The 27,159-nt window shown below is 44.5% G+C and overlaps 1 protein-coding gene across 1 annotated transcript in view; it reads left to right on the top strand.

Moving 5' to 3' along the window:
* Positions 1-27,159, top strand: part of dcc (DCC netrin 1 receptor) — a gene marked incomplete at its 5' end in the record, with an annotated part of 921,129 nt that overhangs the window by 768,501 nt on the left and 125,469 nt on the right. Inside the window, 2 exons of the mRNA XM_078539210.1 lie at positions 8,477-8,671; positions 20,489-20,521. Of these exons, the coding sequence (XP_078395336.1) occupies positions 8,477-8,671; positions 20,489-20,521 (228 nt within the window). The remainder of the gene's footprint in view (positions 1-8,476; positions 8,672-20,488; positions 20,522-27,159) is intronic.

Genomic DNA, 27,159 nt, shown 5'->3' with positions numbered 1-27,159 from the left:
CAAGTCATGGCAGGAGCACTGAAAGCCGTGGTGTGCTCCTCGTGCTCTATGTGGGAAGCCAGGGACATTTCCAGTGCCCGGGATCAGCATATGTGCAGGAAGTGTGTCCAGCTGCAGCTCCTGGAAGCTCAGGTTTCAGAGCTGGAACGGCAGCTGGGGACACTGTGGAGCATCGCGAGTCTGAGAGCATTGTGGATAGCACGTTTAGAGAGGTGGTCACACCGCAGATGAAGGGACTTGAGGAAGTAAAGGAATGGGTGACCACCAGGCAGTCCAAGAGAAACAGGCGGGTAGTTCAGGAGCCCCCTGGGGTCCCGCTCGCAAATTGGTATTCCATTTTGGAGAATGACGAGGGTGCTGGTTCCTCCAGGGAGTGCAGACAGAGCCAAGCTTCTGGCACCACAAGCAGCCTGTCTATACAGGAGGGGAGGAAGGGAGGAAGAGCAATAGTAATAGGGGATTCTATAGTCAGAGGAACAGATAGGCGCTATTTTGGCCGTCAACATGACTCCAGGATTGTACGTTGCCTCCCTGGTGCCAGGGTCCGGGATGTCACTGAACAGTTGCAGGGCATCCTGAAGGGGGAGGGTGATAAGGCAGAGGTCATGGTATATGTTGGTACCAATGACATAGGTAGAAAGAGGGATGAGGTCTTGCATCAAGAATTCAGGGAGTTAGGCAATAGACTAAAAAGCAAGACCTCTCGGGTTGTAATCTCTGGATTACTCCCAGTGCCGCATGCTAGCAAGCTCAGAAATAGGAGAATAGCGCAGATTAATACATGGCTTAAGAGTTGGTGCAGGAGGGAGGGTTTTAGATTCCTGGATCACTGGGACCGTTTCTGGGGAAGGTGGGACCTGAACAAGCAGGACGGTCTACATCTGAACCAGAGTGGGACTAACATCCTTGCAGGTGAGTTTGCTAGTGTTGTTGGGAGGAGTTTAAACTAATTCAGCAGGGGGAGGGGACACAAAATGTTAGCAGAATAGGGACACATCATGACACAGTAAAACAATCAAGTCAGAGGGAGTACAGCTGCATTAAGTTTCAAGGCAGTAAGGCAAGGCTGGATGGCCTATACTTTAATGCCAGGAGTATTATAGGTAAAACGGATGAGTTAAGGGTGAGTATTGACACGTGGAATTGTGATGTAGTAGCCATCACTGAGACGTGGTTGAGGGAGGGGCAGGATTGGCAGCTCAACATTCCAGGATATAGAATCTTCAGGTGAGACAGTGGAGGGGGTAAAAGAGGAGGAGGCATTGCATTAATAGTTTAGGAGCCAGTTACTGCAGTAAGGAGAGATGATATCTTGGAGGGGGCATCGAATGAAGTTCTGTGGGTAGGGCTTAGCAATAAAAAAGGGGCAGCCACATTGATAGGTGTTTATTATAGACCCCCAGATAGTCAGCGGGAAATTGAGGAGGAAATATGTGCACAATTTGCGGAGGTGTGAAAAACCAATAACAATAGGGTAATTATAATAGGTGATTTCAACTTTCCCAACATTAATTGGGATAGACATACTGTTAAGGGCTTGGATGGAGTGGATTTCTTGAAATGTGTACAGGAGAACCTTTTAGGTCAACATGTAGAGGGTCCAACAAGGGACGGCGCAGGGCTGGACCTAATTCTGGGGAATGAAGCCGGACAGGTGGCTGAGGTGGTGGCGGGCGAGCATTTTAGTGATAGTGACCACAACATAGTACAGTTTAAGCTTATTGTGGACAAAGAAATAGACAAGTTGCAAAAAAATGTTTTGGATTGGGAGAGAGTGGATTTTAGTAAAATAAGGCAGGATCTGGCCAAGGTAGACTGGGAACAGCTACTTGTGGGGAAATCTACAGAGGAGCAGTGGGGGCGTTCAAAAAGGAAATGGGGAGGGTACAGTCTCAACATGTTCCCTCTAGGGTGATAGGAAGGAGTAACAAGCCCAGAGAACCATGGATGACCAGAGATATTCAGGTTACGATGAGAAGGAAAAGAGAGGCTTTTAGCAGGTACAAGGGAAGCAAATCAGCGGAGGCAATAGTGGAGTACAGAAAGTGCAGGGTGGAGCTTAAGAAAGCAATTAGGAGAGCAAAGAGGGGATATGAGAAAGCTCTGGCTGGTAAAAGTAGGGAAAATCCCAAGATATTCTATAAGTATATCAATGGGAAGAGTAGGGCCCATTAGGGAGCAAGGGGGAAATCTATGGGTGGAGCCAGAGGACATCGCCAGAGTGTTGAATGAATAATTTACATCTGTCTTCGCCCAAGAGAATGAGGATGAAGGTATCAAACTCGGGGAGAGAGACTGCGAGGTTCTGAAGCAAATTGATATAGGGAGTTACAAGGTATTGGAGGTGTTGGCAGGCTTAAAAGTGGACAAATCTCCAGGTCTGGATGATTTGTGTTATATGCTGCTGAGGGAGGCAAGGGAGGGGATCGCAGGGGCTCTGACCCAAATTTTTAATTCCTCTCTGGCCACGGGGGAGGTGCCAGAGGACTGGAAAACAGCTAATGTGTTTCTGCTATTTAAGAAGGGTTGATGAGATAATCCAGGGAACTACAGACCAGTGAGTCTCACGTCAGTGGTGGGGAAAGTATTGGAGAAAATTCTGAAGGAGAGAATCTATCTCCACTCGGAGAGACAAGGTTTGATCAGGGAGAGTCAGCATGGCTTTGTCAGAGGGAGGTCATGCCTAACAAATTTGATTGAATTTTTTGAGGAGGTGACCGGGTGTGTAGATGAGGGTAGTGCAGTTGATGTAGTTTATATGGATTTCAGCAAAGCCTTTGACAAGGTCCCACATGGGAAACTTATAAAGAAGGCAAATGCACGTGGGATACTGGGTAATTTGATAAGTTGGATTCAAAATGAGCTTAGTTGTAGGAGACAGAGGGTGATGACAGAAGGATGCTTTAGTGACTGGAAGCCAGTGTCCAGTGACATACCACAGGGATCTGTGCTCAGTCTCCTATTATTTGTCATTTATATAAACAACATATATGACTATGTTGGGGGTAGGATTAGTAAGTTTGCGGATGACACAAAGATTGGCCGGGTGGTTAACAGTGAGGCTGAGTGTCTTGGGCTACAGGAAGATATAGATGGGATAGTCAAATGGGCAGATATGTGGCAGATGGAATTTAACCCTGAAAAATGTGAGGTGATACACTTTGGAAGGAGTAATTTGACAAGGAAGTATTCAATTAATGGCATGGCACTAGGAAGTTCTGAGGAACAAAGGGACCTTGGCGTGTGTGTCCATAGATCTCTGAAGGCAGAGGGGCATGTTAGTGGGGTGGTGAAAAAGGCATATGGGACACTTGCCTTTATCAATCGAGGCATAGATTACAAAAGTAGAGAGGTCATGTTGGAGTACTGTGTGCAGTTCTGGTCGCCACATTACAGGAAGGATGTGATTGCACTGGAGGGGGTGCAGAGGAGATTCACCAGGATGTTGCCTGGGACGAAACATTTAAGTTATGAAGAGAGGTTGGATAGACTTGGGTTGTTTTTGTTGGAGCAGAGAAGACTTGGGGGGGGCGACCTGATCGAGGTGTACAAGATTATGAGGTCCATGGACAGGGTGGATAGGGAGCAACTGTTCCCCTTAGTTGAAGGGTCAGTCACAAGGGGACATAAGTTCAAGGTGAGGGGCAGAAGGTTTAGGGGGGATGCGAGGAAAAACCTTTTTACCCAGAGGGTGGTGATGGTCTGGAATGCACTGCCTGGGAGGGTGGTGGAGGCAGGTTGCCTCACATCCTTTAAAAAGTACCTGGATGAGCACTTGGCACATCTTAACATTCAAGGCTATGGGCCAAGTGCTGGTAAATGGGATTAGGTAGGTAGGTCAGTTGTTTCTCACGTGTTGGTGCAGACTCGATGGGCCTCTTCTGCACTCTATGATTCTATGATTCTGTGATACGTAAGATGCCTGGTGCCCCTTCTATGTGACTCGCTGGGACACCTGAATATGATTTGGCCCAACATATTTCAGGTTGGACATAGTCCCATGAAATTCGATCTTTTTTCTCCAAAAATCTAAAAAATGGGCATGATCAGGTCCAATTTCAACTTAAGACTTCAAAAGCAAGGTTAGAGGGTGAATAATAATTGATCCCCCATTTTAGAGTCATAGATTCTGTCCTTATTTTTGAGACAGTTTGTGTTGATTTTATAGTATTATTTATGGTAAAATAGGAAATACTGAGAAACAGGGCATGCAAATCTGGGGCAATACAACATTACCACTGGCTGAACAGCGTTATTACGGCATAGCAAGTTCACATAGTATTTCTATTATTAATATAGCAATGGGAATTTATAATGCGAAAAGTTCTTAGGAATTATGCACAGATGTAAGTTTTTTAATATATTTAAGATTTTGGGACCTGGTGTTTGTTTCTATTTGACAGTGTCATTCTACTTCCGTCTATCGAAGAGTAATTCTGGATTTTAAGAAATTCATTCACTTAGCTCCCTCTAATTAATACATTACAATAACGGTGACAGACAAAGTGAGGGTGCCAAAATTTGACAGGAAGCAATATGCATATTTTGCAGAAAATGGAGGAGATAACGAAGAAGAGAATTGCTTTGACTGGTTGAAAGGGATTCCTTTGTTAGTTGACAGTTTCTAATGATGCATACTTGCATGAAACTTACTCCATTCTGTTGGCCTTGGTTATGCCATCTCCATGCCAACTCATGCCCTATGCCCACCCATACACCTCATATCCCCATGCTACCTCTCTACCCCCTCATGGTCCACAATCACCTCCATGCCCCCTCATACAACTATACTACCTCTATGCCAACTCATGCCCCACACCCAACCCCCATGTCCGCTCATACCCCTGCCACTTCCAGAACCACCCACCCAGTATCCATGGGCAGATCTCAGGAGCTATATGGAGATAGAACCATAGAACACTACAGCACAGAAAACAGGCCATTCGGTTCTTCTAGTCTGTGCCTAAATATTATTCCGCGAGTCCCATTGACCTGCACCTAGTCCATAACCCTCCAGACCTCTCCCATCCATGTATCTATCTAATTTATTCTTAAAACTTAAGAGTGAGCCCGCATTTACCACGTCAGATGGTAGCTCGTTCCACACTCTCACCACTCTCTGAGTGAAGAAGTTCCCCCTAATGTCCCCCTAAACCTTTCCCCTTTCACCCTAAAGCCATGTCCTCTCGTGTTTATTTCTCCTAATCTAAGTGGAAAGAGCCTACTCGCATTTACTCTGTCTATACCCCTCACAATTTTGTAAACTTCTATCAAATCTCCCCTCATTCTTCTACGCTCCAAGGAATAAAGTCCTAACCTGTTTAATCTTTCCCTGGAACTCAACTCCTTAAGACCCGGCAACATCTTAGTAAATCTTCTCTGCACTCTCTCAATCTTACTGATATCCTTCCTGTAGTTAGGCGACCAGAACTGCACACAATACTCCACAGTTGGCCTCACCAATGTCTTATACAACCTCATCATAACATCCCAACTCCTATACTCAATACTTTGATTTATGAAGGCCAGTATGCCAAAAGCTTTCTTTACAACCTTGTATACCTGTGACGCCACTTTCAGGGAATTATGTATCTGAAATGAAATGAGATGAAAGAGCATGGCAGAGAAAAACAAACTGAAAAGGGTTGGCACTAGCATGGAGCCCTATTTAACTCCAGTAGTGACTGGGATGGGTCAGAAGACTCACCATCTTTTAGGACATGTGCGAGCATGCCATCATGGAACTGTCTAGCAGTGGATAAGTTCAAGTGTTTCAGCAGTATACTCTCTTGAGCTGTCAATATTGATGACAAGATACACGCAATAATTGCCAAAGCAAGTGTATCCTCTGGCAGACTTCAAACATCAATTGGGAACAAAGAGGAGCAAGTCTGTCTCCCAAACTGAAAGTCTGCAGAGCTATAGTCCTGCCCACTCTGCTGTATGCATGTGAGACTTGGATTGTGTACAAGTGCCATGCCAACTTTCGCATGAGCTGAATTCGGAAGCCTCTGAGAATCAGACAGCAAGACAAACTACCAGTCACTGAGATGCTCACTTGAGCTGACATGCCAAGCATCCGCACCATATTGAGACAGTCACATCTGAATTTGGCTGGTCCTGTAGCCAGAATGCCTGACATTCACTAACCAAAGTGAATCTTCTATGGAGACCTTGAGTTTGGGGTGCACTTTCAAGGCAGCCAAAGGAAATGCTGCTAGGACACTCAAGAAAGCTTCACCTAACAGTTTTGATATTGACCTCAAGTCCTGGGGAAAGCTCGCCCACGATCACTGCACCCGGCATAACCAAATGAAAAGCGAAAGTAGGCATATGTCAAAGGCAAATAGAAAATGCAAGGAGAGGAAATCCCGAGCCAGCAGCTTGTCCAAAACTTAATCATCTGTGGTATCCTGTTCTACTTGCAACAGAACCTCCTGGGTGCATCAGTATTAGCAGTCACCTAGGCATGCACCGGAACCCTGCCAAATATGCCAGATGATAGACATGGTCACCTTCACCTTGAAGGATGAACAAGAGATATAAAGTATGAGATCATCTACTTTGGACACCTAAGAAAGTTAGAACAAAGTTTCTTGTAAAAGGTGAAAATCTAGAAACAATGGAGTGCCAGAGGGATTTAGGGGCCCAGGTACAGAAATTGTTTAAAAACTAATGGACAGGTACAAAAATATAATTAAAATGGCTAATTTAATTTTGAACTTTAATGGGGCTGGAATACAAATGGATGGAAATTATGATAAAATATTATAAAGTGCTGTTTAGACCCAATTTAAAGCGCTGTGTTCAGCCCTGGGTACTTCACCTCAGATGGGACATATTGGCCTATTACCAGGTACAGTGCAGATTCACCAAAATGATACCAGGGATAAAAAGATTAAATTATGAGGGGAGGTTGCACAGATTAAGCTTGCAATCCCTTGTGCATATAAGATTAGGGGATGTTTTAACTAATTTGTTTAAGAGAAGTAGATAGGATAGATGGATAAAAATTATTTTCGCTGGTAGGCAAGTCCAGAACAAAGGGACACAGCCTTAAAATTAGAGCTCGGCCTTTTAAAAATTCATTCAAGGGGTATTGGAATCCCTGGCAAGGCCAACATTTATTTCCCATCTCTAATTGCCCTAGATAAATCACCATCTTGTTAGGTAAGGATATTAAGGGTATTGGAAGAAAGGTGGGTAAATGAAGTGAAGATACAGATCAGCCATGATCTAATCAAATGGTGAAACATGGTCGAGGGGCCGAAGGACCTATTCCTGTTCCTATATTTCAGGGACATGAATTATTAACTTTTATAATATTTACCAATTGAGCTAAACCCTATTAATCAAATTGTTGACGAGTATATTGCCAAATCTCAATGATTGGGGCACAATTGTTAATCTTGTTGCTGATGTCACTTATACAACTACGTGGAGAGAACCAGTTAACAATGCAAGCTATGCCAGCTAGAAATAAATAGCTTAGTGTGATTTGAAGGCTCTAATTTAATTCAGGATGAAAGTGATAGTTATAAAGTGCTGAAGTTTTCTTCCCATGGTAAAAATATCATTCAATTACTGACTACTTTCAATTTTCTCCCCACTTGCTGAATAATGGTTTCATGGATGCACCTCTGATATCTTGCCTAAGTAGTCATTCCTCATGTGTGAGCCTAGATGATAACTGTCAGCAGCAGACTATCATAGCTGAGTATAAGAAGACCCTGAAAATAGAAAATCCTGCCTTCACATGATCTTCACACAAAAGCATTTCCAACCTTGGCCACTGGAGACTGATCCAGAGCAGAAATTTACTCCTCCCTAATTCAGGAGTGCTAAGACCAATTGTAATACAGACAGTGCCACTCAGATGGGATCGGAAATTTAGCATAAACGGAGGATAGATTTTGTGACCTTTCTGGCCTGTCCAGCTCAGATACACACTGCTTGCACCAAATAAAGTCTTGACATTGCTTGATTACTGGCTCTTAATTGCTCCCTATTGGTTTTCAGTGAGATCAATATTGCCTCTTTTGTTGATTTCCCCATAGCCTTGAAGCATTCTATTCCTGCAATCCCCTACTGTCCTATGTCCCAGCTTGTGCCCTTAGCTATTCCAGCTCTGGCTTCCTCTCTATTGCCCCTGTCCTCTACATCATTGATGGAAGAGCCTTTAAAGACCCTACAGTCTGGAATTCCTTCCCTAAACACACTCACCTTGTTGCTCCTCTAACCAGCTTTAGAAACCTTCTCATTTTCAACCATATTTTTAGTCATCTCTTCCTCCTGTTTGAAGCACCTTGGGATATTTCCTACATTAAAGGGGTCAAGGTAAATCAATTTATTGTGTGGTGACATTGCATCCAATTCTACAATACAAATACTGTGGATATCACACAAAAGGTGAACCCATCTCATTAATGCATTGTAATCACAAAATAGTCCTAATGATTTTTTCCTTTACCTTTAGGCTATTCTTTGTTTTATACAATAGAGAAGAATGCACCGATTGATGAATGGGCAATGGAGTCAGTGAGTGGTGATAGACTGACCCATCAGATTCTGGATCTCAATTTGGACACAGTGTACTATTTCCGAATTCAAGGACGAAATGCCAAAGGCCTGGGACCCCTGTCTGATCCTATTCTGTTCAAAACACCAAAAGGTTGGATTCCAGCACCAATATTTAAAATATATCATTCTGTGTGCATTAATAGAGTTACAGAGTGTGCTAATAATGTAGCTTTGCATTGAAAAGGATTAATTTGTCGGAAAATTTAATATAATTCTGTCATTCAGAAGGAGATCTTCAGAAAATAATTTCAGGCATCTTCAGAAGGCAGAGTAGAGGAGCTTTGAAGTTCTTTTGACATAGGATTTAGAAAGGAATATTGCTTTATATGTGCAAGGAAGCTGTGATAATTTGCCAATAAATTTTGTTGCTTTCCTTCATGAATGAAGTAAGCTGAGTATTCTAATATTCTTCTATTTACTGTTTATTTAACATACATGGACAAATCTGGTGGTATATGAATTGTAATGAAAAGGCCAGAGCGTGCTTTTGTAGTTTTATTGTGCCGTGTGTGTTCATTCTTGCCTTTAAAGAAATATCTCCTGAATATTTCTTGAAAATCTGCAAACTGGGCCTTTAAAATTCACAAAACTAACTAGATGCATGAATCTAAGGAGCACACTACAATTCCATTCATCCCTTTGGCCAAATAGTTGTGTATGTCTTTTGCCCATTGCTTCTATACATACAGCTAAGTATGGATATCAAAACAAAAAACATCTAAAAATGACAGCCCAGAAGTTACTTTAAGAATTCCGGTGAAGTTAATGGCATTCCATTACTTATGCACAAATCAGATAGCAACTTGAGTGAAGTGCTTATGCGCAGTTAAGTGAAAATCTGAAAGTTGCTATCTTCATCACGCCTGTTTCCCTATTCAAATGTATTAAACAGTATGAAGTTCCTATATTTACATCATAGATACAGGCTAAATTCATGATAAAAAAGTTAGGGCATGTCCATTTCATGCTAGGTACACTTTTTAATGGTCTTAATAATTGCTGACCAATTTCTCTGGCACTGAAAAATAGCTTTTACAAGTGTGGACTCTAATTCCTTCAATTTTTAATTGCCTTTGGAATTTTTTTTAAATTGTAAATTAAATTGTGATTTTCACTTTTTCTTTCTGACCCTTCATATCCTTCTTTCACTTAATCTAATATTTATTTTCCTTTTTATTTCACTTATTGTATCTGATCTGATATCGAATTCAATATTCTAACTTGCAGTTCCAGATTCAGACTCTATGGTGTTCATTATCAATTCTTCAATCTTATGGGTTAAGGAGGCACACCATTGGTTGCTGTATTGACACAGGTCCCAGATCCCGTGTAGACTGTGTCACAATGATTTGATCACACATTTGTCATGCAAAGGCTCAAGGAAACCAAATGACCATGGATAAGTTTAACAAACATCAGGCAGTAAATTCTGGCCCTACAGATACCAGATCTTTTGCCAAATGATAACTAGCATTTTGTGTGTTAGACCTGGAAATCTAGTAGTTTAGATCTGGGGATTTTCCAATATAAAACATTTATTTAGTCATATGTGGAGCCGGGGGCAAACTATTCCTTCTTTAGGACTGGTGGTTCTTTCCAAATTGTTTTTTTCAAAGTGAGATGATAGACAATTATTTGTTCATACTCCTCCCTCGTGTGAGTGGATGCATAGTTTGATTGTGCATGATGGTAATTTTTATATAGCAATTGATTGAAAGCTTATTGTCCATTCATTCCTGGACCAGTATTAAATTTTTATTTATCCTGGCTTAAGCAAGACTCTCCCAGCTAATAGTTCAGTAGTCAAAGAACATGACAGTGTATTGTTATGCATCTTTCTGCTTTGTAAGTCTGTTTTAGATCCTCTGGTATTATTAGTGCTGGAACAGAGGGAATAAGAGTTCCATTTATTATGGGTTTGAGAAGATCAAGGAAAAGCGAAGATTAAGAGCTATTTTATGTAACCTTCCTATTTTAAACTCATATATAAAACTTTTTAAACAGATTTTAAATGTATTTTCCACCACTGCTGAGGAATCTACTGAATTCACATTTAGTGGTGCAGAATAATGAAAGGTTCATAAGCCAAGCAAAACTACTGGGATTGTATTATAAGAGTAAAGAAGCCTTACCACAATTATAGACGACATTGATTAGACCAATAGAAATTGGCACACTGCCTAGAAGTCTCTTGGACTTTACTTCGAGCGGCTCTTACTGCATTCAGAAGCTTCTCACTCGGATCTCTCTTCTAATTAATGAGAGCAGACCGCTTGGCTTCATGTCAGGTTCCCTCACAGTGATGTTAGCCTTGACCCAGTCAGCACATTTCCACTCTTGCTTCCCTTACATTGAGAGTGTGATAATGTAGATGGTGTCTCAAAGTACTGTTTACAGCCTTGCCAGAATAATTAGATGCCCTTCAACACAGGGAATGCTTGGGACATGGACGAAAGGGTCAAAAAGGCAACAGGTCCATCAACAAAGAAAATGCTCCATTGAAAACAAAAGCAAGGGAGGTCATCGCTGACTGCAATAAACTGTTGGAGAGATAGGTGTAACACTACCTTGAGTTTTAGTCTGGAGGGAACATGGTCACCATGGAAGCTCTAAACAACATGGAAAACCTGTCTGTGATGGCAGAGCTGGATATCAAACCCACAGTAGAGGAGCTTAGCGAAACTATTGACTCTCTTGCCATGGGCAAAGCTCCAAGTGATGTTGCACAGGAAACTGGCTCTCCTGCAGCATCTGCAGAAACTTCTCTGTCTCTGGGAGGGGCCCATGCCTCAGGATATGCATGATGCAAAAGTTGTGACCCTGTACAAGAACAAAGAAACCCAAAGCGATTGTAACAATTATTGAGGCATCTCACCGCTGAACATTGTGGGAAAACTTTTTGCCTGTGTTGCCCTTGTCAGACTCCAGACCCTGGCTAAACACATCTATTCTGAATTCCAGTGTAGTTTCAGAACTGGAAGATTTACAATTGACATGATCTTTTCAGTCCAGCAGCTGCAAGTGAAATACTGTGAACAAAGGAGACCACTATATATTGCCTTCATTGATCTCACTAAGCCATTTGACCATTTGAGCAGAGGTGGTTTATTTAAGCTGCTGGAGAAAATTGGTTGCCCTCCAAAGCTGCTCAATGTGATCTCCCCTTTCCATGACAACATTAGAGATAAGGTCAGCTATGACAAAGTAATATAGGAACCCTTTGAGATCAGCAGTGGGGTCAAACAGGGTTGTGTTCTGACAGTGACACTCTTTGGAATCTTCTTCTCTTTGCTGCTGTCATAGCCTTCAGTTCATCTACAGAGAACATCTACTTACATACCAGAACTGACAAAAAGCTGTTCATAGCTGTTCATCTTTGCCCAAGACAAAGGTGTGCCAAGTCTTCATCAGGGAGTTTCTCTGTGCTGACCATGCCACACTAGCATTCCATACTGTCTCAAAGGAACATAGGACTTAGGCATAGGCCATTCAACCCTTTGAGCCTGTCCCACCATTCTATAAGATCATGGCTGATCTTATTGTGGTAACAACTCCACCTTCCTGTCTTTCCTGCCATAGCCCTTGAATCTCTTGTCTATCAAAAATCTATTGTACTCAGTCTTGAATAAATTCAATGACCCAGCCTCCACTGCTTTCTGGGGAAGAGAATGCCACAGACTAATGACCCTCTGAGAGAAAAAATGTTTTCTCATCGCCATCTTAAAAGGGAGACCTTTTATTTTTTAAACTGTGTTCCCTAGCTTGGTTTGACCATCAGCATCAGGAAGCCAGATATCATGGTCCAGGAAGTTTCCATATTGCCATCTAACATCATTAACAATATGATGCTGGAGGTTGTTGATAGCTCCACATATCTAGGCTCCCCAATCACCAGCAATCTGTTATGTGGTGCTGAAATCAACACATGCATTGCAAAAACGGCAGCTGTTATATCCAAGCGGAGTAACAGAGTGTGGAACAACAGTAACCTGACCGAGAACACCAAACTGCAAGTCCACTAAGCCTACATCCTCAGTGCACTCCTCTCCAGTGGTGAGACCTGGGCAACATATGCCAGGCAGGAGAAAAGGCTGAACAGTTTCCATCTTCACTGTCTCAGGTGTATCCTCGGCATCTCTTGGCAGGGCAAGGTCATCAACTCAGAGGTTCTGGAGCATGCAGCATTCACTCATTACTAAGCCAACAATATCTGCACTTGAATAAAAGCAAAGTACCACAGGTGCTGGAAATCTGAAATAAATACAAAGTGCTGGAAAATCTCAGCAGGCCTGGCAGCAACTGTGGAGGGAGAAACAGAGTTAAATTTTCGAGTACAGTATGAGGAAGAAGAGTCATATTGGATTTGAAACTTTAACTCAGCTTCTCTCTCCACAAATGCTGCCAGACCTGCTGAGTTTTTATTTCAGTTATCTGCACTGGCACGACTTCGTTCATTGGATGGATGATGGCTGTATATTCAAAGACCCTCTGAACAGTGAGCGGGCTAATGGGTCACGACCTCCTGGACATCTGTACCTCTGCTAGAAGGAAGCCACGCAAGATATGAAGATGGCAGACATTGACACTGACACGTGAGATACAGCCGCTGACAGCCATGACCTCTGAAGGCTTACTGTTGGGAAGGGCATTGGAAGAGGTGAGCAGAAATGAAAAGGTCAGTTGGCTAGGAAGAGGGCCCAGAGAAACAGAGGCCAGTGAATCCTGCACCTTCTCAGCCCACTGCCTTCCTCTGTAGCAAAGACTGCCATGAGTGGGGGTCCTGAGCTACACCAGACGATGCTTAAGACACAGTTGACTGAATGCAGAGCAAACTATTGTTTTACAAGATGGAAGGCTGCCATTGTTTGTTGGTGAGGCCACATTTCCGAGTACTGTGTATAGTTTTGGTCTTCTTACCTAAGGAAGGATATTCTTGCCTGAGGGGTAGGGCAATGAAGATTCACTCATCCCTAGGATGAGGGGATTATCCCGTGAGGAGAGATTGAATAAACTAGGCCTATATTCCCTGGAGTTTAGGAGAGTGAGAGATGATCTAATTGAAAAATTCTTAAGGAGCTCGACAGGTAGGTGCTGAGAAAATATTTCCCCTGCTTGGGGAATCTAGAACATGAATAAAGGTTTGGTCATTTAAGACTGAGATAGGAGAAATTTATTCGCTCAAAGAGTTGTGAATCTTTGGAATTCTGCTTCAAAGAGTTTGGATGCTCAGTCATTGAGTATATTCAAGACATAGGTCAATGGATTTTTGGGTACAAAGGGAATTAAGGGATGTGGGGACAGTGCGAGAAGGTGGAGTTGAGGTAGAAGATCAGCCATGATCTTGTTGAATGGTGGAGCAGGCTGAAACTTCCAAAGGTCGTCCACTTGCTGCTATTTCCCTGAGAGTTTTCCAATGGGAGACCTATGGCAACTCAGAAAAAAATGAAGTAAAGAGATAAGGACAACATTTAGCTGGAGTGTTTCTACTGATCTTCTACTAAAATAACAGAAGATGAGGAAAATTTCCCTGCTTATCTACTTTGCATTCTGGAGGCTTGTCTGTAACCTAGGAGAATCCTTGCATTCACTAATTTATGTGAAAGAAGTATAAAGTGGGATCCTTCATTTACTGATGCCAACATCTTTGTTAACATTAGTAAATGGATCAATTTTCAACCCATTAATTATTTCTTTAAGCCCACAGGGAGTTTCTAAATATCTCAACATGACAACTTGTAGATTTTACAAAATACCAAGGGAGCTGGCAGATATGCATTTTTTTAAAAAAAAGTTATAAAATCAAAACTGGTTGGCTGAGTTGGTGGTCTGTCATTTAACCTCTGGGACCTGAGTTTAAATCTGATTTGACTAGTGGCATGAAATTCTCATTTCTTTAATGGCTGTAAGTGTCCTAAATGAAGTTAGTTTGGTAAAGGCAAAATACTGTGGATGCTGGAAATCTGAAACAAAAACAAAAAATGCTGGAAAAACTCAGCAGGTCTGGCAGCATCTGTGGAGAGAGAAACAGAGTTAACGTTCTGTACAGACTCGAAACGTTAACTCTGTCTTTCTCTCCACAGACGCTGTCAGACCTCCTGAGCTTTTCCAGCATTTTTTGTTGTTGTTGAAGTTAGTTTGGCATTGTCTCAAATCAATTTGTAGAAAGTTTTGGATGACAGCAGTGAGGTGCCCATGATTTACCACTATCATTAAATTGCTCAAAAACTTCATTAGCATGTCGAAATGGACATGTTAAGATTGATTCAGTTTAGGGTGTGTACCTGTGATTGGAGCATTACTCTGAACCAAATCTGTGACTGTGTGGCTACAAAATATGGAAGAATTTTCACTTGCTAACGCAAACGTTTCTTTCCTCTGAAAAAAAAACATAGGGCAGAATTTTCCGCTGGGCGGGCGGGCGTGCGCCTGACCCACTCGAGCATGAAATGACGCGCGTTGATGTCGGCCGGGCATGCCGATTTCAATGCGCGCTCTGGTGATAATTCGCTAGGCAGGTCCCCGAGGGAGACGGAGGTGCGCCCGCCATTAATCAAGAGGCCGGTTAAGGCCCTTGACACACCCAACTGACTCCGAGTTTATGTAGCCCGTGTGAATTTTCGGCTGTCGCATGGGCAGGCCACAATTGGCAAAAACCCATCCACAGGTGGGCTAAGAAGGGTCAGCAGCATTGTCAGTATGAGTTGTGAGGAGTTTTGGAGACTGTGTGCTGCTGGTTAATTTTGGGAACTGGACAGCTTCATCTCGCTTCAGGGCTGCATTCTGAGCATTTCTAGGCTTCATTTCAGGACTCATTGTTGTCTTCCAGGCCCCCAGAGGATTCAGACTATGTAGGCCCTTCCAAGTATCAGACTGCCTTCCATAACCCTGGTACTGGGGATTGTGGTCTCTAATCTTGGCACCTCCCCTGAGGAGGAAGAGAGGGGCAGAAGGGAGAGGAGGCCAGGTGTCCCAGTGCAGCTTCTAGGGGAGCCTCCTGTGGGAGGAGAGGTGCAGGCACAAAGTGGGGGGGCGCAGGGCCAGCAGGCAGTCCAGGTGGAAGGGACCACGGAAGATGGCACTATCCCACTGCCAGGGTTTACAGGCGGTGATGCAGCTACCTCAATATGTCTGAGGTGCAATGCCGAAGGAGGCTCCGTCTCTCAAGGGAGGCAGTGACCTCCATTTGTCAGATGATTGGCCCTGAGATCAGCTCCAACTGTGTGGGTGGACACCCCATGCCAGTGGCGCTGAAGGTCATGGTGGCCCTAACTGCTATGCCTCCAGCTCTTTCCAGGGCTCAATGGGGGATCTTTGTGGAGTTTCCCAATTAGCTATTCATAATTGCGTCAAACTGATGACAGAAGCTCTACTCAGGCGGGTATTGACTTTCATTCATTACTGTATGGACGAGGCCAACCAGGCTGAGCGAGCCAGAGGCTTTGCAGCAATTGCTGGGTTCCCCCGTGTCCAGGGTGCCATCGACTGCACACATGTGGCCAGCAAGGCGCCAGCAGGTGAGCCTGGTGCCTTCGTCAACAGGAAGGGCTTCCACTCCATGAACGTGTAGATAATGTGTGATCACAAGATGCAGATTCTGCAAGTCTGTGCAAGATACCCAGGCAGCTCCCATGATGCTTACATCCTGAGACACTCACAGGACCTGAGGCTCTTCAGTGCTCCAGCCCGATGGGATGGATGGCTGCTGGGTGACAAGGGCTATCCCCTGAAAAGGTGGCTTATGATGCCTCTCTGCCACCTAAGAACAGAGGCCAAGCAGCGGTACAATAGGAGCCATACCTCCACAAGGGCGGTGGTAGAGAGAGCCATAGGTCTTCTAAAGATGCGCTTCCAATGCCTGGACTGTTCAGGGGGCACACCGTAGTACCCACAGAGTGGGTGTCACTGGTAGTGGTTGCATGCTGCTCTCTGCACAATCTGGCACTGGCAAGGGGGACCCAGTGGAGGAAGAGGATCTTGACTCAGCTGCACAGGGCACAGATGATGAGACCAGTAGTGAGTCCTCGGACGAGCACAGTGAGGAGAATGCTGAGGGCATGGACGCTGACCTGGGTAACCTCCAGGGAGGCAGGGACACCCGGAACACTTTGATCCAATGCTCCTTCAGCTAGCCTACCAAATGAAGACCACCACATGCCAGGGCTGCAGGTTCCACACTTGATCCCTGACAGGACCAGTTCCTTGGCCACCAACATACACACTGTGCCTTTGCAATAAAGTTTCAGGAGACACACGTTCATCATTACATAATGGCCTTCCCTGCAGCTACAGAACAAATGAATCATACAGAGGTCAATAGCACAAAATTAAAATCTCATTTAATTGTGAATGTGAAACATTGCTGAAATGAACATTAACCGGTGTTTTTAATCACACCATTAAAAAAGTTAAAGCAAAATGGGGGAACAAAATATCACCCGTGATGAGGCCGTCTTGTGTTTAAGGTGCTTTACATTTACGTTTACGGGTGCTACGTCTAGGTGCTCCCCCCTCGCTGGCACCGGCATTGGAGACAGCCTGCTCACTCTGCTGTCTTGTTGGCCTTGATGACTTTGGCGGTCGTCCTCTGGCCCGTGGAGTCTGTGAAGCCGCAGCCTCTTCAGATGCAATGGTCACTGGCTGAGGGGCTGCCATTATCCAGAGCGTCCTGAGAGGAGCCCGCAGAGATGACAGGCAGCTTGTGCACCAACATCAGGTCGCATTGGACCTCCCTGCTCACCATTGATGGACGGGCACTAGCTGGGATACTGGGTGCCCAATTCATCTCCAACACTGACTCTGACCAGCTGAGGTCAATGCCGGTGTGAGGGCTTGCAAGTCCGAGCGCATCCCCAGGAAGCTCTGATTGAGTTCCTGGAGCAGCCTCTCCATTAGACTCACCACTCTCTCCATGGAGGAGGCATTGCACTCGGCCATGAGGGTCAACGCAGTGGTCATGCTCCGCTGGGACTCCTCCCAGACGGACACCATGGCATGCATGTACCCTCATATATCTCCACCAGATCCTCCCGCACATCCTGCTGGACTTCCAGCAGCTGCTACCTCAGGGACAACTCCAGAGGCCCATCACCAGCCATCAACTGAACATCGTCCTGGTCTCCAACAGTCCTCCAGCACCCTGGGCACTCTCTGCCTCCACCTGCACCTCAAGCGAGTGTGAAGTGCCCTCACCAATGTGCATAAGATACTAGGCGGCAATCATAGGCCCACCGAGTTGCTGGTATCTGCGCTGGCGCCTGCTTGACAGAGAGGGTGTGACGCAGGTGCATGCTCAGCATGGTGGTCCTCCGGGGTCAGGGGTGAGCCTTCAGGCTTCTCTTAGCGACCGTCTGCTGGTGAGACTAAAAGGGACAAGAAGGACATGTCTATAGTTTAAGTCTTGACACTGTCACTGTGCATGCCAGGCACCCTGGTGAGACAACAGATATCTGCATTATGGTGCCCTCGTTTTTCCATCATCATTGGTGACTCCAGGTTCAAGGCTCACATCAATACAGAGACTACACTAGAATGGTTGCAGTAGCCGACATTCTCACCTCATTGCACTGCACTCTTACCTTCGTCCGGTACCCCAACCTCACTGCGGCCGGTTGACCGAGTGCATGGTGCCTCTCCAGCTCCAGGGCCTCCTGACCGTAGCATGTCAGGATGGGGGGTGTGGGGGTCCCCTGCCAGTTCATGACTTCTCAATATTGTTATGGGATGTCTTCTCCTTGAAGGATAGAGGAGCATCGATTAGTCCACTTTCTACCTGCAGCGCCATTGCAGCCTGGCCAACCCCATCTGAGGAACACCTCGCAGGGCTCAGCCGATTCATGAGCTGTAAGGCACTCTGTCCAAGCAGCCAGGGCTCACCCTCTTGGCCAGCTCCAGCGTCATTGACAGTTGCTACTCACACTCTAACAACCCTCAGGTCCACGGGGGGGTTGCCAGCCCTTAACTGTTCTGCACACCGACCTATGCGAACACGGTACTCATCCTTCCCGATCGCAGCAGATCGTTGAAGCGCTTCCAGCACTGTACCCATGTGTGCCTCACCATATTGTGGCTGCTCACCCCAGATACCTCCTCCTCTCGTCTCTGAGGACAAAGGTTTCCCTCCTGGCTGCCACCTCCTCCAGGAGGGCATCGGAGAAATGTGGGGCCAACAGCCCCACTGACCTGCCCTCCTGCCTACCGTGTCCAACTGCACTGGAATCCGTCGAGTCCTTCCATGGCAGCCTTCCAGGGGCTGCCTGGGCCGCTATTGAATCGGCCACCAGGTTGCCATTGGACCCGGCGGATATCATGCGCCCAGCCCCGTCCGCCCCTTCTCGGAGCTTCCCCAGCCGCCTTTCATGCTGGGCGGGCCTTAATTGGCCCACCAATGTGAAATTACGGTGCTGTGCCTATCGCGGGCGGCGGTCAGCTTCCCGACCGCCTCTGCCAAGCGCACCCGGCAAGGGCAACATTCTGTCCCTAAAATATATTTTGGAAATGTTCTTCTCGATTTGTCTCAATTTCCAAATTGGATGGTGCAAATGGCCTGATTACTGGTGCTGGTGTTACTTTATGGTGAATTTCTAATTTCCAGTCCAGAAACACTTGGACGTGAATTAACACTGTCTGATTTGATGAGAAAGGTATAACATTGGTAATTCTCTCTTCTCCTTGCCTTTTGTTTTGAGTTTTTCCTTCACTACTGTCTCCTACTTTTTTATTATTTGGGAGGATCGTCAGAGGCATTAAAGCTGCTCTGCACTTGGTAGAGTGAATGGGAAGTGAAGAGCTTTGCTCCTGCAAATTTTTCCCACAACTGAGAACTGGTAAAGCTCACTCAGTGGGGACAGTTGAACTTGATCTGTTATAACTGAGATATGAATGTACAATCTTTTGATTTAAGAGTTCAATACTTTGTCCCTAAACTTCCCAAGTCATGAAAACGCCTTCCCCACATAATTCGCAGACAAACTAACATTTGAAATCCTATTTCATAGACTCATTGGCAGAAACACGCCACACAGGGTATGTTGTAGGAAGTTTGTAGTAAGCATCAGCTGGAATCTAAGGCATAAGTTTTGAACATGTCTTTGTTTGATTCAGGTATTTACAATCCAGAAGCAAACTTTGCCAGTTTGGGATACAGGAAAGTAAATGTTGGGAAGATCCCAGCACTTCAAGGGTGGTTATACTCTGCCATAAAGATCCTTAACCACAGGCATCAACATTGTTAATAAAACATTGATTGAATAGTTAGTATTTATCACTAGGATTGGACATAAAAGCAGTGATGTGGTAATCAGTAATAATGACAAAATCAACAAGTATAAAATTACCTTGTGCATTGTCATGAAGGAATTACGTAGAATTTTACAACTCAGAAACAGCTCAATCGATTCAGTAGGTCTATGCCATTGTTTATACACAACACAAGCCTCCTTCTGCTTTACTTCATCTCACACTATCAACATATCCTTTTATCCCTTATTACATCTTGTACTTGGTTAACTCTGCTTAAATGTGTCACCTTCCACTTAAATGCAGATTGTGCAGAATGTGTTGGGTTTAACTTGGAATTTTTTATCATAAAAGTATTTATTTTACAGGTTCACTTTTTAACCTCAATTAAGTTGTTCTATTAAAAAAAAGGTCTCGCAATATAAAATCACTTAAAGTCCCAGCGACTTCTATGAAGTCTGTCGAGTGAGTTACGTGATAAATATTTTCTGTGACTTTCTGGTTTTTTTTTTGTATCTGTTTGAAATGTAAATGTAAAAATGCTTCTCCTTTATTTCAGTTAGTCAATGCGACCAACTTGTGTTACACCTGTTTTTCAAAACTTATAGTCGGTTCCACATACAAGTCTCTCCTTGAAGCTATCAGAATCTAATAGTATTGTCTTTTCTTACAGTTGAACATCCTGACAAAATGGCTAATGACCAAGGTACAGTAGTCCCAGTCTGTCAACTTTTCAGATTGAATCAGAATTGTGCAATATGAACGATGTTGGGTGATATTTTATAATACAGTGCTCCTTCAGGGTCATATGCAGAAAAGAATTGCTGCTCCCGTGGTAATTAATCTCATTAATGAAGTGCCACTGAGCTGAATCTTGTGCTTAATGAGTAAGAAGTAGACTTCTTCAGCAGAGAATTGTTTTGCCTTTCTAGTCAGACAGATCAAGTGAATTGATTTAAGTTCAGTCCTCTTACATGAGATTCAGGCTTCTATGAATAATCCTTTAATTACTCAGTGCATTAATTCAACAAATGAAGGCACCAAGTTTGGCTCTTGTGAATCCTACATTATGGCAGAGATAAGAAAGGCTCTACCAATCAGCAACTGAAAAGCAGAAGGCAAGCAATAACACTCCTCACATTTCTTATAAGCATTTTCAGCTGCCATCTTGGTTTTATAGTATATGAAAGATATGTTAACAACAATGTCCCATCTACCCCTGTTTCCATTAGTAACATCAGTGCACTTCAAGTGAAATGGCCAAACCAGGGTTTGAGGAATTTTAAATGTGAGTTACACAAAAAACATATTTTTAAAATTAGGTTACTCACAGCTGAAGGGTTCTGTGCTCTTATTAAAATACTTTATTTATAGGTGATAAATCAATTTTCAGCTGTATTAATAAACTGCACCTGGTTACCACTCCAAAATAGATCAAAGAAAAGAAAGGTATATTCTGTTATTCTGCCTGATTGTACTCATTCATTGAAGATTTTTGTTGGTGATTATGCGAAATGAATTTTATGAAACGGCGCAATTTTTAATGTGCTTTCACAATTGTGCCCAAAGCAGAAACTCATAGTGCTAAAATAATACTTCAACACCCCTCTGCCTACTCCCTACCTTGGGCATGGGGTCTGCTTATATGGAGGCTTAACTGTCAAGCAGACTGCAGTTTTCTAAATGCATCAGCCTTGATCTGAGCAAGAACCACAATCGGAACACATCGGCCTCACTCTGTTTCTCAAATTCTGGTGAATTCCAATTGAAGGAATGTAACCTCTGAAACTGTGAGGGGGGTAGGTGGGTGGGTAATGCTAACAAATAAGAAATGATGCTATGTTTTGTCTTTGGAAGGTATTGTTATGAATCAGAATAATTTGGTAAATGCACCACAAACAACATATTTTTGCAAGATGCACATATAGCATCAGCATTTTTTTTTATGACTGGGAAAAGATTTTGCTACTTGCAGAGGATGATGTGATTTTCCCTTTGTCAGCAGCATCCCTTGCCCTATTTAGATTCAACAAAATGTCAAAGATGCCAGTAGAGTAATTGACTGAAAGGATATTTGTCAGAGACAAACAGAGTGGGAGATATATAAGAAGGAAAGTAAACAGAGGAAAGGAGAGTCTTACAGACAGATAATAGAATCATGGAAAGTGTAGCACAGCTGGTTGGTCATTAGGTCCAGTGCATCTGTGCAAATGATAGTTTTTCAACTGGAGTTATGTATGTGAATCCCACTTCTCTGCTCTTTGTTTTACCATCTCCTTGGGATTTTACCATTTTCCTTGGGAGAGAAGGATTGTGAGATAAAGTGTTGGTGGCAAATGGAGTGTTGCAGGGACAGTAAGAAAAAGGGTGCATGAGGTGCAGGGAGCGAAACAGGCAAAAGTAGTAATGGCAGAGACTATGGCAAATAGAATTTGTGCGAGGAGATCTATTTTTTAAATTTCTTGGCTGTAAGCATTGTCATGAGAAATTAAATGAATGTTAAAAACAATTTACATTCCCGAGCAAAGGAACCAAAGCATGATGGTAATATTGCAATTACTGGATTAGTAATCCAGAGACCTGGGCATTCGCTGGAGATATGAATCAAATCCCACTCTGGCAGTTGGTGGAATATGAATTCGAGACTATGAGTAAATCTGGACTAAAAAGCCAGTCTCAGTAATCGTGACCATGAAATAACTGGATTGTCAAAGAAATCCATCTGATTCACTAATGTCCTTCATGGAAGGAAATCTGGTGTTCTGACCCATCTGGCCTACATATAACTCCAGACCCACAATACTGTTAACTGCCCTCTGAAGTGGCCTGGCAAGCCACTCAGTTGTATCAAACTGCTACAGAAAAGTTGAATAAAAATAAAACTGGACAGGCCACTCTACATCAACCTAGGCACCGGAAACAACAAAGGCACACCTTACCCTGTCAATCCTGTAAAGTCCTTCTCAAAACACCTGGGGCTTGTGCGAAAGTTAGGAGAGCTGTCTTACAAACTAGTCGAGCAACAGCCTGACATTGTCAGACTCATCGCATCATACCTTACAACTAATGCTGCAGACACCACCATCCCTCGGGATATATTGTTCCACAGGCAGGACAGATCCACTAGATGTGGCAGCGCAGTGCCACAGTCAGGATGCAGTCAGGAGGGAGTGGCCCTGGGAGTACAAAACATTGACTCCAGACCTCATGAAGTCTCAGGTTATCAGGTCAAACATGGGCAAGGAATCCTCCTACTGATTACCACCCACTGTGTTCCCTCAGCTACTGAATCAATGCTCTTCCAGTGTTGAACACCACTTGGAAGAAACACTGAGGGTAGTAAGGGCACAGAATCAACTCTGGGTGGGGGACTTATCCACCACCAAGGGTGGAATTTTACAACCCCGGGGGCAGGGCTGTAAAATGCTGCAAGCCGCTCAAAAGCCCATTGACTTCAGCAGGACCAGAAAATCCTTCCGGTGGGAGAGGCCGTAAAATTCCACCCCAAGAGTGGATTGGTAGCACCGTTACTGACCAAACTGGCTGAGTCCTGAAGGAAGTATTTGTCCGACTAGGCCTACAGCAAGTAGTGAGATAACCAACAAGAGGGAAAAACCTACTTGATCTCGTCCTTACCAATCTACCTGTGCAGATACAGCTGTCCATGTTATCATTGATAGAAGTAACCACCACACAGACCTTGTGGAGATGGCGTCCCGTCTTCACACTGAAGGCACCACGGCAGGTGTGGAATTTGAATCCAAAAAAAATCTGGAATTAAAAAAAGTCTGATGATCACCATTGTTGATTGTTGTAAAAACCCATCTGGTTCACTAGTGTCCTTTAGGGAAGGAGATCTGCTGTCCTTACCTGGCCTGGCCTACAGACTCCAGACCCACAGCAATATGGTTGACCCTTAACTGCCCTCTGAACAAGGGGAATTAGGGACGGGCAATAATGTTGGCCTAGCCAGCGACGCCCACACTCTTTGAATGAATAAAAAAAGACACACAAGAAGTCATCATCTAGGACAAAGAAGCCTGCTTCATCGGCACCCCATCCACCATCTAGAATACTTCTCCCTCCACCACTGGTGCACAGTGGCAACAATGTATACCATATGTAAGCCTCCTTTGACAGCACCTTCCAAACCCGCAACCTCTACCACTTAGAAGGACAAGGGCAGGCAACACAGGGGAAAACCACCACCTGCAAGTTCCCTATAAGCCACTCACCATCCTGACTTGGAATTTTATTGCTGTTCCTTCACTGCCACTGGATCAAAATCCTGGAACTCCCTCCCTAACAGCATTGTGGGTGTACCTACACCACATGGACTGCAGCGGTTCAAAAAGACGACTCACCTCCACCTGCTCAAAGCCAATTAGGGATGTGCACCAAAAGCAGGCCTTGCCAGAAATGCTCATGTCCTATAAATGAATAATAAAAAAAAACGCTTGATCTCCCATGTGCAGGAAATCCCAGGTGTGTGCAGAAAGAGAACCTAAAAAATCTTAGAAGAGGACCTAGGTAATGTGGGATATGTATCATCATGCAGTTGGCTAAGGTCAAGCACTTGTAGTGTACACAATAGAATAACAAGGCATTCTCGGCTGAGCTTAGGAGGAGGGCCAAGCATTGCTGGACATGCTGGACATTTTTGTCAACAAGTGCTGACGCAACTATATAATTTGACTATCAGCGTGCAATTCTGACGTTTGTCATTTAGATTCAAAGCTCACCCTGATGGCATGAAAGTGCTGACTGTAAAGGTTCTCCCATGAAATAAGTTTGGGCATCTCAAGTCAGTTCCTTGCAGTCACAGTATAAAATAGCTCCCCCTAATTTGGAAATAATTGGCATGAAATTGGGATCTAACTCAAGCAGAAAGGTGGCTAGAGTGGAATTCTGAAAAATCATCACAGGTTGATCATGCTTTCGAGGCATTATGCAAAGTTAGATCATAAACTCACTTCTAAAGGATGTGATTACAATTTCAGGTGCAGAGTGAAATCCTCCTCAGTATTGCGACATTCGCATATCTGATTATGGCATAAATAAACTGAGGGTCACGAATGGAAAATGTTTACTCCTCATTAGTACGACTCCTCACCTCCAGCATCACACAATTCACATTTTTTGTAAATAATTTCTGGGTGTTCTAATCCAATTTTGGAGACCAGTAAACCTGAAGTGAGAGAGGAGAGAAAAAAACCTTGATAAATATTTTTCAAACACCGACATGATCCTAAAAGCAAAAAAATGACTGACGCAGAGATAAATATGGGGCGGAATTTTCTGTGCCCATTGGCGGGCATTGTGGCAGCCATGAGCAGACAATATGGCGGGAAGGCCAAAAATCGGTTTCACAATGTCGTGAAACCAGTTTGCAACTGTCCGCTCCGCCTGTCAATGACAGGCCACGTTTCCCACCACCACAAGCCGGGAACTTCATTGTAATACATCTGAATATCATTATAAGTCTAGCTTGCCAGAATCATCGCCCCCAAGTCAAATTTACCGCCCAAGTTGGCGGGAAAACATGCCAGTGCAGAACACGTCTTGACAAGTGTGACATGCCGAAATTGGGACTTATCGTTAGGGCCTTGCTCACATCGCAGACATCTGAGGACCAGAAGATGCTGGAGCCCCACAGCTACTGGACCCTGGAGGAATGCGCATCGCATGCTGGGCGGATTCTCATGGATACGGCTCCACCGTGAGGAGCTCACGGAAAGTGGAAGGTCACCATTGAGGGCTTGCTTCGGGACATCAGTGTCTTGGCCATGGTCTGCAATGGATGACTGTCAAGGGGATGGAGAGGAAGGTCCAGCTGTGAGTGGGTGAGGAAGGTGTACCGGGGGTGGGGGTGGGAGCAGAAGGTCTAGATATGACTGGGAGCAGAAGGTGTGTCGGGAGAGGGGTGTGAGTTTGGGGGTTGGTGGAATGATGGTGTCGGTGGGGTGAGGTTCGGAGAGTGGAAACGATGGTGTCGGGGTTGAGGTTAGGAGGAAGGGAGGGTAGTACGGGGCAAGGAGGGTGTAACGTGGGAGAATACGGCGATTGGAGATGTAGGTGTAAAGGGGGGAAGAAGGTGCAAGGGAAAGAGTTCAGAGGGGGAAGGACTTTAGGGGAAGGAAGGAGTTCTGAAGGGGAAGGAGTCTGGGGGAGGAAGGAGTCCAGAGAAGGGAAGGAGTCTGGGGGAGGAAGGAGTAAGGGTGGAGGTAGGAGTATGGAGGGAAAGGAGTAAGAGTGGAGGAAGGAGTAGGGAGGGAAAGGAGTAAGAGCGGAGGAAGGAGTAGGGAGGGGGAAAGGAGTAAGGGGCTGTAAGATGTAAGAGTGGAGCGAAACCATGGGTGGGAAGAGGACGTGAGCTCCAGAGGATATGAGCCTGATGGAGATGTGAGGGTGTGTGTGAGAGTTAGTGGTGTTGTCCCTTGAGGTGTGAGATCCCTGTGGATGTGTGATGGGTTTGTGAGTGTGTGAGTTGTGAGTGATGAGAAGAGTGAGTTACCTTGGTGGAACGGATGAGACCATTCTCATGTTCTCTTTTGCAAGGTGTTGGCGCTGACCACTGTTGCCACCGCTTCCCATGCTGGATTGGTGACCTTGCTTGCTGGTCTTCGCCCAGAGCAGGGGTAGAGGACTTTATTGAGGGCCTCCACTGCGTCCAGGAATGCATCACTGAATCTGGGGGCTACAGTCTTCTTGCCTTTCGGGCCCATGTCTTCTGTGCAGCAGTGCTGGGCTGGAAGCACTGGGAGACGGGTGTGCGGCTGCACTTTAAATATGGCGCCCAGCATGAGGAAGCAGCGAGATGACGGCATGGCAGACAAATCGGAGGTCGCCTGCCAGTGAAATGGTGTGTTTCCCGGAAATACACGATTAATGAGGTGGGATTGGGATGATATGTCGTGAAAAGCTGCCATTGCATTGTGTGTAAAGCGTTCTTTTTCCTGCTGGCTACTGCACTTAGTGCAAATCTGGGATGATTCCACCCGTGGACTTTATTATTCAAGTCCCTTCATCCTCATGGAGTTTTGAATTTTTATGCCAGGGAAAAATGTTTTTCACACAGTGAAAAGGTTAAATTCAGGAATATGCTGTCTGAGCGTGTGCTGGAGACTGGTTCAATCGATGCATTTAAAGGAGAATTAGACTGTTATCTGAAATGAAAGAATGTGAAGGGTTATGGGGAGAAAGTGGGAGAATGGCACTAAGCTAATTGCTCATTCAGAGAGCCAGTACAGACACGATAGGCTGAATGGCCTCCTTCTGTGCTGTAACATTTCTGTGATTCTTTGAACGTAAAACACAATTTCTCATTGGCAAAATTGGACCATA

The sequence above is a fragment of the Cetorhinus maximus genome, chromosome 1 (assembly GCF_964194155.1).
Source record: "Cetorhinus maximus chromosome 1, sCetMax3.hap1.1, whole genome shotgun sequence".
Classification (NCBI taxonomy): domain Eukaryota; kingdom Metazoa; phylum Chordata; class Chondrichthyes; order Lamniformes; family Cetorhinidae; genus Cetorhinus; species Cetorhinus maximus.
This window is presented reverse-complemented; position numbering and strand designations above follow the sequence as displayed.